Source organism: Pleurodeles waltl, chromosome 4_2 (genome assembly GCF_031143425.1).
Source record: "Pleurodeles waltl isolate 20211129_DDA chromosome 4_2, aPleWal1.hap1.20221129, whole genome shotgun sequence".
Taxonomy (NCBI): domain Eukaryota; kingdom Metazoa; phylum Chordata; class Amphibia; order Caudata; family Salamandridae; genus Pleurodeles; species Pleurodeles waltl.
The window spans coordinates 1,024,815,717-1,024,829,338 of NC_090443.1; the positions used below are offsets into that span (position 1 = coordinate 1,024,815,717).

A 13,622-nucleotide genomic window follows, 5' to 3' on the forward strand; every position below is an offset into this window, starting at 1 on the left:
GCCTTTTCAATTGCAGAGTACCGAGCGATCTAGCTGTTTCGGTTTCCGTCTTTATAGATTGAATCACAACATCGACATGCTTACCAAATAATAGTTCTCCATCATATGGCATATCGAGGACCTTCATCTGAACCTCCAGGCGGAAGGAAGTGGCCTTTAGCCAACCCTGACGTCTTAGTACTGGTGCTCCAGCTAGCTGGCAGAAACCTGCAGATGACACATCTATTGCACAGTCTATGATCTCACCAGAGATCTTCTCTCCCTCCTGCAATATCTTCTGAGCTTCAGCTTTAGCACCCTTGGGAAGGAGATCGATGAATTGGGAGATGTCCGACCACATTTGTCGATCGGATCTGCCCAAAATTGCCAAAGAGTTTGCTGCCCTGACAGTTGCAGCCGCCATTGTGGAAAATGTTTTCCCTATTGAATCCAAGCACCTTCCTTCCGTATCTGGGGTCGCGGAAAGCAGGGAGGATGGATTTCTGGATCTGCACTGGGATGCCTGACATATTACTGAGTCAGGTTTAGGTTGAACAATTAAACAGGCTGGTGAATTTTCCAGTGCTTTGTATTTTTTGTCCAACCTAGGAAGCACCGCTGGGATGGTAGATGGGGTCTGCATTACTTTAAGACCCCAGATGAAGTCTACAATTGAGATCGCACAAACTGATTTCCTAGTGTCTTCCTTAAAGTCATAAAGGAAACAATCCGACTGTTTAGATATAATGGGTAGCTGAAGCCTTTTAGCTGCCCTTTCCATTACACTATGGAATCCACCAATATCCTGTGGTGGAGAATCCACCAGGCGTAGAGGGTGATGGTGTTCGCGTTTGGTAATCATTTCCATTCAGTGAGGAGTGAATCAGTGTCCTGTATCTCACCTTCTTCCTGTTCGTCTTCCGAAGAAGGAGGATTGTTTTCTGGAAGTGGCGATGGAGTTGGTATCCGTACCGTAGCTACTTGAGAGTCTGAGTGTTGGTCTCCGGGATGAGGACTCAACGGCATTTGCGAATGCTGCAGAGGAGTGGTTGATCCTGGTCGTGCAAATCTAGTATAATAATCTGGTATCATAAGTTGCAAATTGGAAATTAATGACATTGGCATTTGCACTGTTGTCTCGTATTGTTGCTCTTGGGTGCGTGATTGTTGCTGTTCTTGAAATGAGTGCTGAATATATACTTGTTTATTCTCTTCTTCCTCCTCTTCTTGGCATTTTATTCGTAGGTCTGAAGGACTACGTGCTATCGGAAACAGACCATCGTCAGAGCAATCATCTCCATATTCGTCATGGTGCTCATCAAGGAGATGTTGTGGAGGTATGGGTGACACCTTATTGGGCGAGGTATGGGAAGGTAGTAACATTTGCTGAGTGGATTTACGTTTGATTGCTATAATTCTTAAGGGCAAGAAGGAAGATCCTCTAGAATCCAGGGCTGTCAATGGTGAGGGCCGTCGATGATGCTGTCATTGACGGTCCAGTCGACGGTATGCTTGTCGACGGTCTGGTCGTTCTTGTAGTTTTCTGCAGAGCTGGTGTCAGCGGGGTTTTTCGTCAGCGGGGGTTTAGCCCACGGCTCACCTGTGAACATTGACGTAGCCATCGACGATGTTGATTTTAACTTCTTACCCGTAAACGATGATAACTTCTTTGATAGTTATTGTCGTCGATGACAACGCTGACGACATTACTATCATGGGCGATGATAGAGTTGTGAAAGTCGCCGTCACTGTGGTAATAGATGATGTGAAACTTATCGTCGTCGACGGGCTCATCGGTGGCCTCACCAACGAGACTGAGCTTCTTGACGGCGACAGTGGCAAAGAGCTTGATGGCTTCTTATGTTTCATTGAAGTGGCAGCTGGAGTGGAAGGTTTAGAACGAACTTTTGCACCATGTTTCTTTGAAGTAAATAGAAATTCTTTAGCTTTTTTCTTCAGAGAGTGTACTTTTTTGGCTGCCTTACTTCTTTTTGGTGAAAGATTCCCAACAGATCTTTTGCTTTTCCTTGATATCACAGGCGCATCGCTGTCCTCATCATCAGAGAGGGTTTCTTTGGTTTTACGTATTTTAAGCCAAAGCAGGAGCCTGGTTCTCTGTCCTCAAGGTCTTGCTAGGAAAGGTTCTACAAACTTTACAGTCTTTCACCTTGTGCCTTGGGTGAAGACAGTAAATGCAGTCCTTGTGAGGGTCCTCACAGTGAAGCCTTAGCTTACCATAGGTGTTGCAGGGTCGAAACAAACCTTTCTTTGCTGTAAACATGTTATAGAAATCAGAGTTGCCGATGCAGAGCAATATTTGGAAACATTTCCTGTGAGGAAAAGTAAACTGAGCAGAGCTCAGGGAGACTCTCTTACACATGACATGCAGTAGAAAATCTGAGAGACTGGAGCCTCTGTGCTGAAGGTTCTAAGGGGTGGTCTCGCCTGATTGGCTGGACTTTGGGTCTTTTAGAATGGAGCTGATCAGCTGTTAAAGCGAGTGTATTTTTCCATTGCTTTCAATGTTAAAAATTGAATCTACTGCTTTCTAGTTACCGTGGGACTCCCGCTTCGACGATGGGGAATGATTCAAGCATGTGAATCTATGAAAGATACCCCAATAATGGAGAACATAGGAAGACAAATCCAAACACTCCACTAAATTAGAATGACTATATATTGTAACATCACAAACACAATTGTGATGTAGCTCACTTGGTCTTTGCACTTTATCAGCAAAGATTCTAAAATGTACATCATCAACCAAACTTAAATTTTGCTTGGACCATCATCTACCATCTTTTAAGTTTGCAGATCTGCAATCTATTTGGACCTGAAAATTCCTACAAATTTGAAAACTGATTTTGACCTCCAGTGCGTTATATGTCTTGATATAACCCAACAACCCACAACCAGAGCCTTGGGTCAAACTTTGTGTCTAGCATCAAAATAACTCTTCATTGTTTGTTTTCCTTTCACTCTGGAGACAATGTCATCAAGACATACCTCTTCCACATCTCTACAGCCTTACTCTAACCACTCAGGAATTAGCCCAGTTCTAGCTTTCCTCCCCTTAACAGACCTGAGAGTGAGTCCTGAGTCATGATTGGAATGATGGCCAGAAAGATCTTTGGGGGTGATTCTGACTATGGCGGACGGCGGAGGCCGTCCGCCATAGTACCGCCGCCAAATGACCGCACCGCGGTCAAAAGACCGCGGCGGCCATTCAGACATTTCCTCTGGGCCGGCGGGCGCTCTCCAAAAGAGCGCCCACCGGCCCAGAGGAAATGCCCCTGCAACGAGGACGCCGGCTCAGAATTGAGCCGGCGTAATTGCAGGGGTGCGACGGGTGCAGTTGCACCCGTCGCGTATTTCAGTGTCTGCAAGGCAGACACTGAAATACTTTGCGGGCCCTCTTACGGGGGCCCCTGCCGTGCCCATGCCATTGGCATGGGCACGGCAGGGGCCCCCAGGGGCCCCGCGGCACCCCCTACAGCCACCCGCCATGAACAGGATGGCGGTAGGGGCTGTCAGAATCCTCATGGCGGCAGAGCGCGCTCCGCCGCCATGAAGGATTCCCCCGAGCAGCGGTAAGTCGGCGGGAGCCCGCCGACTTGCCGCTTCTGACCGCGGCTGAACCGCCGCGGTCAGAATGCTCGTGGGAGCACCGCCAGCCTGTTGGCGGTGCTCCCGTGGTCGGTGGCCCTGGCGGCCACCGGCCGCCAGGGTCAGAATGACCCCCTTTGTGTCACTCTTTCTCACTGTCACTGTCATTTCAACACCAAGGACCCGATTCACAAACACTTTGCTAGGACTAGGCATGTCTTACTCTTGTGCTGTATATGTAATGCTAAATTCCAGGACTTTACCTGGAATGCTTCTGGCTTACTCCTAAAATTCAGGAAAAGAACATGAGTCCTACAAGAGTAAATGAAAGCAAAAAACAGGGTTTATTCTGTTTGGAGCCACATCCATTTAAACGTTAGAAAATGTGTTTGCTCATTTCAATGGCACTCGTTCAGGCTTACACATGTTTGGGTCCATCATATACATCTGAGAAAAGTAGGGTTGTGCATACATCTTTCATTTTATTATGAACAAACATTGGACCTCCCTCAACGAGAAGTAAAAATCGGACTTTTCCTTCAATATTTCTACCTTGAAATTTGGGAAGTGGCATTAATGTGCACAAAGGTCAGGTCAGTATCATAATACGATATTTATGACACACTAAAACACAAATGCAATTCCTTCTCAAGTCAGCAGCAAAGCCGCTCCAAATCCCTTATTACCCTCCTATTCAAGACTGAGTTGTGATGGAGGGGGAATTGTTTCAGCAGAGGTTAATGGTGAACAAATTACCTCTAATTAACTTTTGAACACACACACACATATAGCCATTGTAGCTGTATTTTATGAAAATTAAGCATTACCAAGGGGTTCTGTTCTCTAAACAGCAAATGCCTGAAAGATGGGTGTTAATTTTCAGGCAGAGGAATCCGAAATGAAGTATTACAGCGTTAAAATGTACTTTTTGGGGGTACTTTACTTTAAATAATACCAAAACTGCAAAGTAATTCCAGGACACAAAAATGGAAAAATGTGGAGGCACTGATTGTATGGTTGTTGTAGGTCACCAATACTTGTAATGCCCCCTACTTTTTTAACTGTGAGTGGAGGACACAGTTAGTATCAGTAGGTGGGACACAGCAGCAATTGAGATTCTGGAAACTGGTTGAAAAAAAGTACTTGGGACTTTGGCCCTCATTCTGACCTTGGCGGGCGGCGGAGGCCGACCGCCAAAGTCCCGCCGTCAGGTTACCGTTCCGCGGTCGAAAGACCGCGGCGGTAATTCTGACTTTCCCGCTGGGCTGGCGGGCGGTCGCCTTCAGACCGCCAGCCAGCCCAGCGGGAAAGAGGCTTCCACGATGAAGCCGGCTCGGAATCGAGCCGGCGGAGTGGAAGCTGTGCGACGGGTGCAGTTGCACCCGTCGCGTATTTCACTGTCTGCGCAGCAGACAGTGAAATACATTTAGGGGCCCTCTTACGGGGGCCCCTGCAATGCCCATGCCAGTGGCATGGGCACTGCAGGGGCCCCCAGGGGCCCCGCGACCCCCCCTACCGCCATCCGGATCTCGGCGGTCCGACCGCCGGGATCTGGATGGCGGTAGGGGGGGTCGGAATCCCCGCGGCGGTGCAGCAAGCTGCGCCGCCGCGGAGGATTCAATGGGGCCGCGGTACACTGGCGGGACCCCGCCAGTGGTGCCGGTCCGACCGCGGCTTTACCGCCGCGGTCGGAATCCCCATTGGAGCACCGCCGGCCTGTCGGCGGTGCTCCCGCGGTCCTCCGCCCTGGCGGTCAAAGACCGCCAGGGTCAGAATGACCACCTTTGTGTTATTTGTTAATAGGTGATGTTGGGCACAATTTTTTTTCATATGAACATTTTATTGATTTTAGTAAAAACAGTACAGTAGGTTGCTTTAACAGAGATGCTTGAAAACCACACCAACTTTATCCCTTCCAGATCACAAACACATTTCCTTGTCCACACTCAAGCCTATTTATCAAATGGGTATACTCTTGTGGATCTACCAGTTAAACCCATGATAAGTCCCCCATTTGTCCCATACTTTCACATATTTGTCTGGGCATCCCCTCGCTGTGTAAGTGGTTTCCTCTATTTTCGTGCACCACTCCATGCCGTTTGCCCACAGTCTTGTTGAAGGTGCAGAGGGGGAGTTCCAGTGTTTGGTAATATCTCTTTGGCCAAAAGTGATGCCTCGCAATACTAGGATTCTGTTCCCCTGGGAGCCTCCTATGTCATCTAGGATGCCCAACAGTTACTTTAGGGTGCGTCTCTATATGTGTGCTCACTACACGTGACAGGGTCACCAGTATATTCACCCAGTAGCTATGGATAACAGGAGAGGACCACACCATGTGGAAGAAACCGCTATTCGAGTCTTGTTATGTGGGGCCTGCTGGGGAGGCTCGGATTTGAGCCGTCCATAGTCGGTGAGGTGTGAAGTATGCTTGGTGTAAATATTTGAACTGTATAAGTCTGAGTCATGCCAAAACGGCCAGCACGCACGGTGCCATACATGCCTCTCGTCCGTCAGCCTCATCCACTTCTTCCACCCACTCCTCACATTTTGCTTTGAGGGGGCACATCAGGTCAGGTGAGTGCATCAGTAGGGTCTTGTACATCTGGGAGACCCCACCCTGTCCCAGGGGGCCCATAAGCAGTCACCTCTCCAAGGAGTTGTACACTGGGATGTCTGCCAGGTCATCTTTGTAGGTCTGGAGTGCGTGCTATATTTGTAAATATCGGAGGAATTGGGGATTGGATAGTTGAAAGTCCTCCCTTAAGGTCTGAAAGCTTTTCATATGGGACCGGTCCCATACATCCCCCAAATATGAGATCCCGATTCAGTCCCAGCCCCAGAATCCCTTTAGCTGCACCACTTGAGTCATCCATGTCCATTCCCAGAAGGGGCTATCCAGGGTGAGTCTGCGGTCCCATCTGATCCACAGGGCCACTTTCCAAACCCAGAACACAACCTGGTTTCGCTCCGGGAGAGTGTCAGGAATGGGTGCGCCATATTGGGATCTACATGAGCCATCTCTCCCTGAAATGTGGCGTCCCCTATGCATCCAGTCATTAATGGTCAGTAGTTGGACAGCCCATTGATAAAGGTGTATATCAGTCATCCCTAGCCCACCTTCATATACCATGTGTACACATTTGCCCAGGGCTACATGTGGGGGTTTGCCTGGCTATATGAATTTCCTCCCCATTGCAATTAGAGAGGTGAATCTGAAATGTAGGATATGAGTGGGTAGTTCTGAAGTGCATATAGGAAACGTGGGAATGCCATCACTTAAAAATGGGCTATCCTACCTATGAAGGTCAGGGGAGCTTGTCCCATTGGGCCGTATCCTCTCTGACTCTCCGTACCAGCGGGCTTAAGTTGAATCTCCAAGTGAAGTGAGGTTCCCAGGAGATGTAAACTTCCAAATACAGGAAGCTGAGTATGCATATGGGGAGCTTAGGGTGCCAATTCTCGTTCCGGTGGTCTCATTATATGGGGATCAAAAGGGATTTGGTCCAGTTAACTGTTAGGCCTGAGGCTGTTCCAAAGTTCTCAAGGATGTGAAGTAGGTGGGAGCCCATCTCTGCTGGGTGCACAAGGAACATCAAAACATCATCTGCATACAGGACTATCCGGTCCTCAGTCGGTTGGCACCATTCGAAGCACCACACATGGGCATAACAGCAGACCCAGACTGCCAGCTTTTCAATGGCCAGTGCAAACCGGAGGGTAGACAGGGAGCAATTTGTCTAGTCCCTCGCCAAATTAAGAATTAATGTTATAGGACCCTAATTATGCACAATTAGGCACACAGGAAGGCATAGAGGACCCGGGCATAAGCTCAAAATGTGGGGCCAAACTCCATTTTCAGGAGGATTTATTTGAGACAACAGTGCATACAGTCAAAAGCCTTTTCCAAATAAGTTAACAGCATGGACGTTGATGCCCCTGCGCATAATTTTGATTGTTGATTGTGTGGGTGTTGTATTTGTGGAGTACATGCACATAGGCTGTTGGCTGCACATTTCATAACATTTAAACACAGTTATATCATAATCGGACAATTAAGACATTATAACAGTCCCCTTCGGATAGTCTTTGATAGCTGTGAAGTGCTAGGCACACAATTATGAAGGGGGGAGGGGTGTGTGATATTTAACCAAAGGTATCATACGAATGTCAATAACACTAGGTAGGATCGGATTATACAATGAAATTTATTTTTGCATACAGACGTTTCAAAACTGCCCCCTTCACCTCCTTATTTCTCAGGCTGTAGATGAGGGGGTTCAGCATCGGATTTACCAGTGTATAAAACACAGACACCACCTTATTTTGCGTAACAGAGTCACTGGACGGAATTTGAAGGTATGTGAAGAGAGTAGTGCCGTAGAACAGACAGACAACAGCCAGGTGGGAACCGCAGGTAGAGAAGGCCTTGGGTCTGTACACAGTGGTGCGGATCTTCAAAATGGCAGCGACGATATAGACATATGATGCTAATGTGACTGCAAAACATGTGAGGCCAAAGAAAAACACCACTGAAAAAACCACTGTCCTTCGTACAAATGTGTCAGAGCAAGAGAGATTCATCAATGGCATTAGGTCACAGTAGAAATGGTTAATGATGTTAGGTCCACAGAAGGAGGTGTTGAAGATGCACCCAATGTCTACTGCCGCAGTGAAGAAGGCTCCCAAGTAGACGGTGGTCACCAGCAGTATGCACACGTCACTGTTGATGATAAGTGGATACAGTAGAGGGTGGCAGATAGCGGCATAGCGGTCGTAAGCCATTGCCGCCAGCATGTAGGCCTCGATGGATGCAAACACTGTAAAGAAATAACTCTGGGCTGCACAACCGATGAAAGAGATCACCTTCTTGCTTGAGAAAAAATCTGCCAACATTTTGGGAGCAATCACAGAGGTGTAACAGCAATCAGAAACAGACAAATTACTTAGAAAAAAGTACATAGGGGTGTGAAGACACGGGTCATTGGTGATTAACGCTACGATACCAATGTTTCCAAATAGTGATAAGATGTAGAATAGAAGAATCAAAACAAAGAGTGGACCCTGAAGTATTGGGTCATCAGTGAGTCCCAATAGGATGAATTCTGTCACTGCCGTCTGATTTCCAAATTCCATTCTATCCTGAGATTTTATCTGTTCAGACAAGATTTAATATATTAAAGTTCAGACACTTATCAATTTATAGCATAAATTACAGTTATCAATAAATTCAGAAACTATAGTTTAGTGAACAGGCATCACAGGCCATTCTCAAAAGTGGCCATGCCTACCTATGGAATTGACACACATTGGCCTTCCCCCACCAATAACAGGCCCCTTCACTAACTTTACAGTCAATTAGGTCATGTCATAAATATTGAAAGCACCTGTCCAGAGCATACGTCTCCACAATCACACCCCTCCCAAATTTGAGGAATACTCTTAATCACTGGTTCATTTACAATCCAAAGCAGTTATAATATCTGGGGTTAAACCCCAACCCAGCCATTTCCAGGCAGTCCCTCTCCTGACATTTTGATAGAAGTCAAACCCTGACAGTCATTATTTACCTTTTTCTAATTTCTTCTGACTGCATCTAGAAGGAGAGGTGGCAAATCGAAATGTTTTTGAGGAGTTGAGTCACTGACTAACTTTATTGATATTGACTCACTGCTTCATCCAACAGTCTGGGGTAGGAGCCCCTGAAGGGAGACCTGCTACTTCTCACAATCCATCTCCTGTTGTGGTTCCACAGAAAATATGGTCATTGTCCTGTCATTGCATCAATAGCTGGGGACTGCATAACAAGACTGTAGCTATTTAAGCAGGTATTTTGCGGCCTATCCACAAATTGCAGTTTGTAATGCATTTAGTAGTAATACTGTAATACTGCTCAAGTATTACAACATGCTATTCTCAAACTATCGGCCTCCACCTATCCTACCTTTCCTATGGTGAGAAATTGATCCTTGTTGCAGAGGTCCTTACACACATAGGTGTACGATTTGGTAGTACATGCGGGAGAAAGCTGAGGGAGTTACTGGAACATGGAGACTACTTACTATTAAATGGAAAGAGATCAGAGTGGTAAAACGGGGGCATAAAGGGGGATGAGTAGGCGTTTAGGGAGGGACATGCAAATAGAAATATCCACTCTCAAAAAACTAAGCCCAATGCAACTCTGCAACTGCACTTCTAAGTGTATTACAGTCAAAAAGGAACCAACCAGTAGTAAGTGTACTTGCCTTAGCCATGGAATAAGTTCAGCACCACACAGGGCAACTCACAGTGACTGCAACACACTCCCACTGAAAGCAATGGAGGCAGAGAGTTAATATAACATTAAAAAAATTAAACTATTTCGACTTTTACATTTCATACACACACAGTATTAAAGGTTATATCCGATAAAATTAAAATTTTTGTTGAAAAATATATCTTTTAATACCAAATTTAAATTAGATGTAAATTAAACAAATACATTTTTTAATGATCACAATTATAAATTAAATAATATATTTTATGTATTTAATTATATGAAATACTTAGGCCCGCATTACAACCCTGGTGGTAAATCCCGCTTTCCGCTGTGCAGAAGACCTCCAACATACCCCTGCGGTCGCGGAAGTCCGCTACACGTATTATGACCCACAGCTCGGAATCCGCCACAATACAAACACCTACACAAGTCCGCCACACCAAAGGTCAGTGATAAACTGGCGATACCAAAAACTGACACCGTCACGCCAACAGGAATACGCCCACAGTATCACGACCCACGAATCAACGCGGCGGTCTTTCAACCGCGGTATTCCATTGGCGGCACACACCGCCATGCTCAAAATACACACACATTTACAAAACACAACCACATTGGACATTTCGAAATACACACACCTGATACACATACACACACCACACCCACACACCCAATCCAATGTAAAGCACACACCCACATCACCCACAAACCCTTAAAACCGAAATTTTGAAAGAAGGCCAGAGAGACTACCTAAAACAACACCAGCATCCACAGACAAGCAACACCATCACTTACACAACATCCATGCAGCTCAAACAATAAACACCAACACACATCACCCACACCACATCATGACACCTCAAAGACACCCCAGGTTCTCTGAGGAGGAGCTCAGGGTCATTGTGGAGAAATCGTCCGGGTAGAGCCACAGCTATTTGGATCACAGGTGGAGCAGACGTCCATTGCAAGGAAGATGGAGCTATGGCGCAGAATTGTCGGCAGGGTTCACGCAGTGGGACATGATCCAAGAACACGGGGATGACATCAGGAAGATGTGGAACGACCTACGGTGGAAGGTACGTTCCGTGGTATCCAGACACCAGATTGCTGTACAGAGGACTGGCAGTGGACCCCCGCCTCCTCCCCCACAACTAACAACATGGGAGGAGCAAGTCTTGGCAATTATGCATCCTGAGGCCTCGCAGGAGTAGCAGGAGGACTGGACTCTGGTAAGACATATCTTTACTACTCTATCCCCCACGCCCCACCTGCATGCCATCACATACTCCCACCCTTACCCTCACACCCATCACCCCAACAACCCACAGAAACCCCACTAACACAACCCACATATCCCAAAACTAAGCCCTGCATGTAACACCAATGCATGGACACCGATCACCAAAGCATGTCTAGTAGAGAGACTCACTCATGCCCCAAAATCAACAATCACTCAAGGACCAAGCCAATAATGCAAGCACAGGAGTGGAGGGTCACTCACCCATTGCACAAGATGGCACACACAGATACAATATCTATGCATTTACACCCCAACAGGACCCATACCCAATGTCACCAGACAGGAGGTGCCAGACATATCCAGTCCCCCAACAGAAGAGACCCACAGTGATGACAGGAGCACTGCATGCCTGGATCAAGATGACCAGCCCGGCCCATCAGGGACCTCGGGACAGGCGGTTCCTCTGACACAGTCACAATCCACCACAGAGTCTCCCCCCTCAGCAAACACCAGCACAGCACCCACCCAGCGGGCCCATACCTCTGTCCCCAGGACACGTCAATCAGCAGTGTGTCCACCACTACAGAGAACCCAGGCAACCCCACTAACACAGGACAATCAGGGACCTGGGGGTAGTGGCAGTGGGCACACGGTTCACAGGACAGAGGCACAGGATAACAGGGAAGCTGGGAGGACTGCTGTGCGACAGGGGGAGGACAGGCCCAGGGAACCCACTCTCCACGAGGCACTTTCCAACATCATGGGAGCTTACCACCATTTTCAGGAGATCATGGGCACGGTACTGGCCAAGTTTCAGGAGACCCAGCGGCTGCAGGAGGAACACTACCTGGGGATCAGGGAGGACTTGAAGTCCATCAATAACACCCTGGTCACCATTGCTGGGGTGCTGGCAGACCTTCTCAACACCAGGAGGGACACAGTGGCACACCAACGGGCCTCTGACACTAGCCTGGACGATGAACAGCCCTCCACCTCCGCCGGGGCTAGTGGACAGGAGGCAACTCCACAGGAACAACAGGACACCAGCACCCCACCCCCTGCAGATGGAGAACCACCCCGCAAACGGTCCCTGAGATCCAGGAACAAGACAGAGAACATTTCCAAGACCCCCGCCAGGAAATAAGACCCCCCTCAATGTCACCCTTCTGGCCCACTATGTCACCCTGTCCATCCTTAAACTGCCATTACTCCACTTCCTATGCCCCTTTGGACAATGCACCTGTGAAACAAATAGACTGGACTCTGCCATGGACATACCTCCACCATCACTCCAGCCCATTTTACAACCCCCTCCACTTATTTGCACAGGAATAAACACACTTCAATCACAAAACAATCTGGAATCAGTCTGTGCTTTCACTAATGTGTAATTGCAACATCTTTGAAATATAGCAATGTCTATGTATTTGTGCACATACCAATGTTACACAGCTGTAGGCCAGGAGTAAACATGCGGAGGGTACAAAGTGGAACCCAGATCTGTGATATGGAAGGTCAAAGTGACAAGTCTGTGTCCATACACTGAGTGAAAATGACAGACTTATGCTAGCTCAAACAATAGTATGAGATGTGGGAAGCAGTGACATCTTCTTACCTGTGTCTCACTGGAAGTATTGCATGATGATGTTGTTTCGGTTGTCGATATCCTCTTCTTCTGCCTCCTCTTCTTTACTGTCCACAGGCTCCACAGCTGCCACAAGACCACCATCTGGCCCATCCTCCTGCAGAAAAGGCACCTGGCGTCGCAAAGCCAGGTTGTGCAGCATACAGCAGGCCACAATTATCTGGCACACCTTCTTCGGTGAGTAGTATAGGGTAATCACCTGTCAGATGGAGGCACCGGAATCTGGCCTTCAGGAGGCCGAAGGTGCATTCGATTATCCTCATATTTTGCCCATGTGCCTCATTGTAGCGTTCCACTGCCCTTGTCCTGGGATTCCTCACTGGGGTCAGTAGCTATGACAGGTTGGGGTAACAAGAGTCACCTGAAAATGTCGAGGGACAACTGTTAGACATACACTAACCCTTAGGGACAACCCCATACCCAGACACCTATGTCAACTGTATTGGGATCTTGGCCTCACCTATTAGCCACACAGGGTGCCTCAGGTGTTGCCCCATCTCATAAGGGATGCTGCTATTTCTCAAAATGTAAGCGTCATGCACAGAGCCAGGATACTTGGCATTGACATTGACATGGGAGATGTACTAGTCTGCCAAACACACCATCTGAACATTGATCGAATGGTTACTCTTCCGGTTTCTGTACACCTGTTCATTCCTGCGGGGGGTTCAAATGCCACATGTGTCCCATCAATGGCACCAATGATGTTGGGGATATGTCCCAGGGCATAGAAGTCACCTTTCACTGTGGGCAAATCCTCCCCCTGAGGGAAAACGATGTAGCTGCGCATGTGTTTCAACAGGGCAGACAACACTCTGGACAACACCTTAGAGAACATTGGCTGCGACATCCCTGATGCCGTGGCCACTGTTGTTTGAAAAGACCCACTGGCCAGG

At 47.6% G+C, this 13,622-nt stretch overlaps 1 protein-coding gene across 1 annotated transcript; it reads right to left on the minus strand.

Annotated features, from left to right (window-relative positions):
* Positions 1–7,771: 7,771 nt before the first annotated feature.
* On the minus strand, positions 7,772–8,751 carry LOC138294252 (olfactory receptor 5AP2-like). The gene has a single exon (XM_069233371.1). The coding sequence runs from the start codon at positions 8,716–8,718 to the stop codon at positions 7,777–7,779; it is 942 nt and encodes a 313-aa protein (XP_069089472.1). The 5' UTR covers positions 8,719–8,751; the 3' UTR covers positions 7,772–7,776.
* Positions 8,752–13,622: the final 4,871 nt, after the last annotated feature.

Coding starts and splice junctions, on each gene's coding strand:
- LOC138294252 (XM_069233371.1), bottom strand. CDS start 8,718: ATGGAATTTGGAAATCAGACGGCAGTGACAGAATTCATCCTATTGGGA.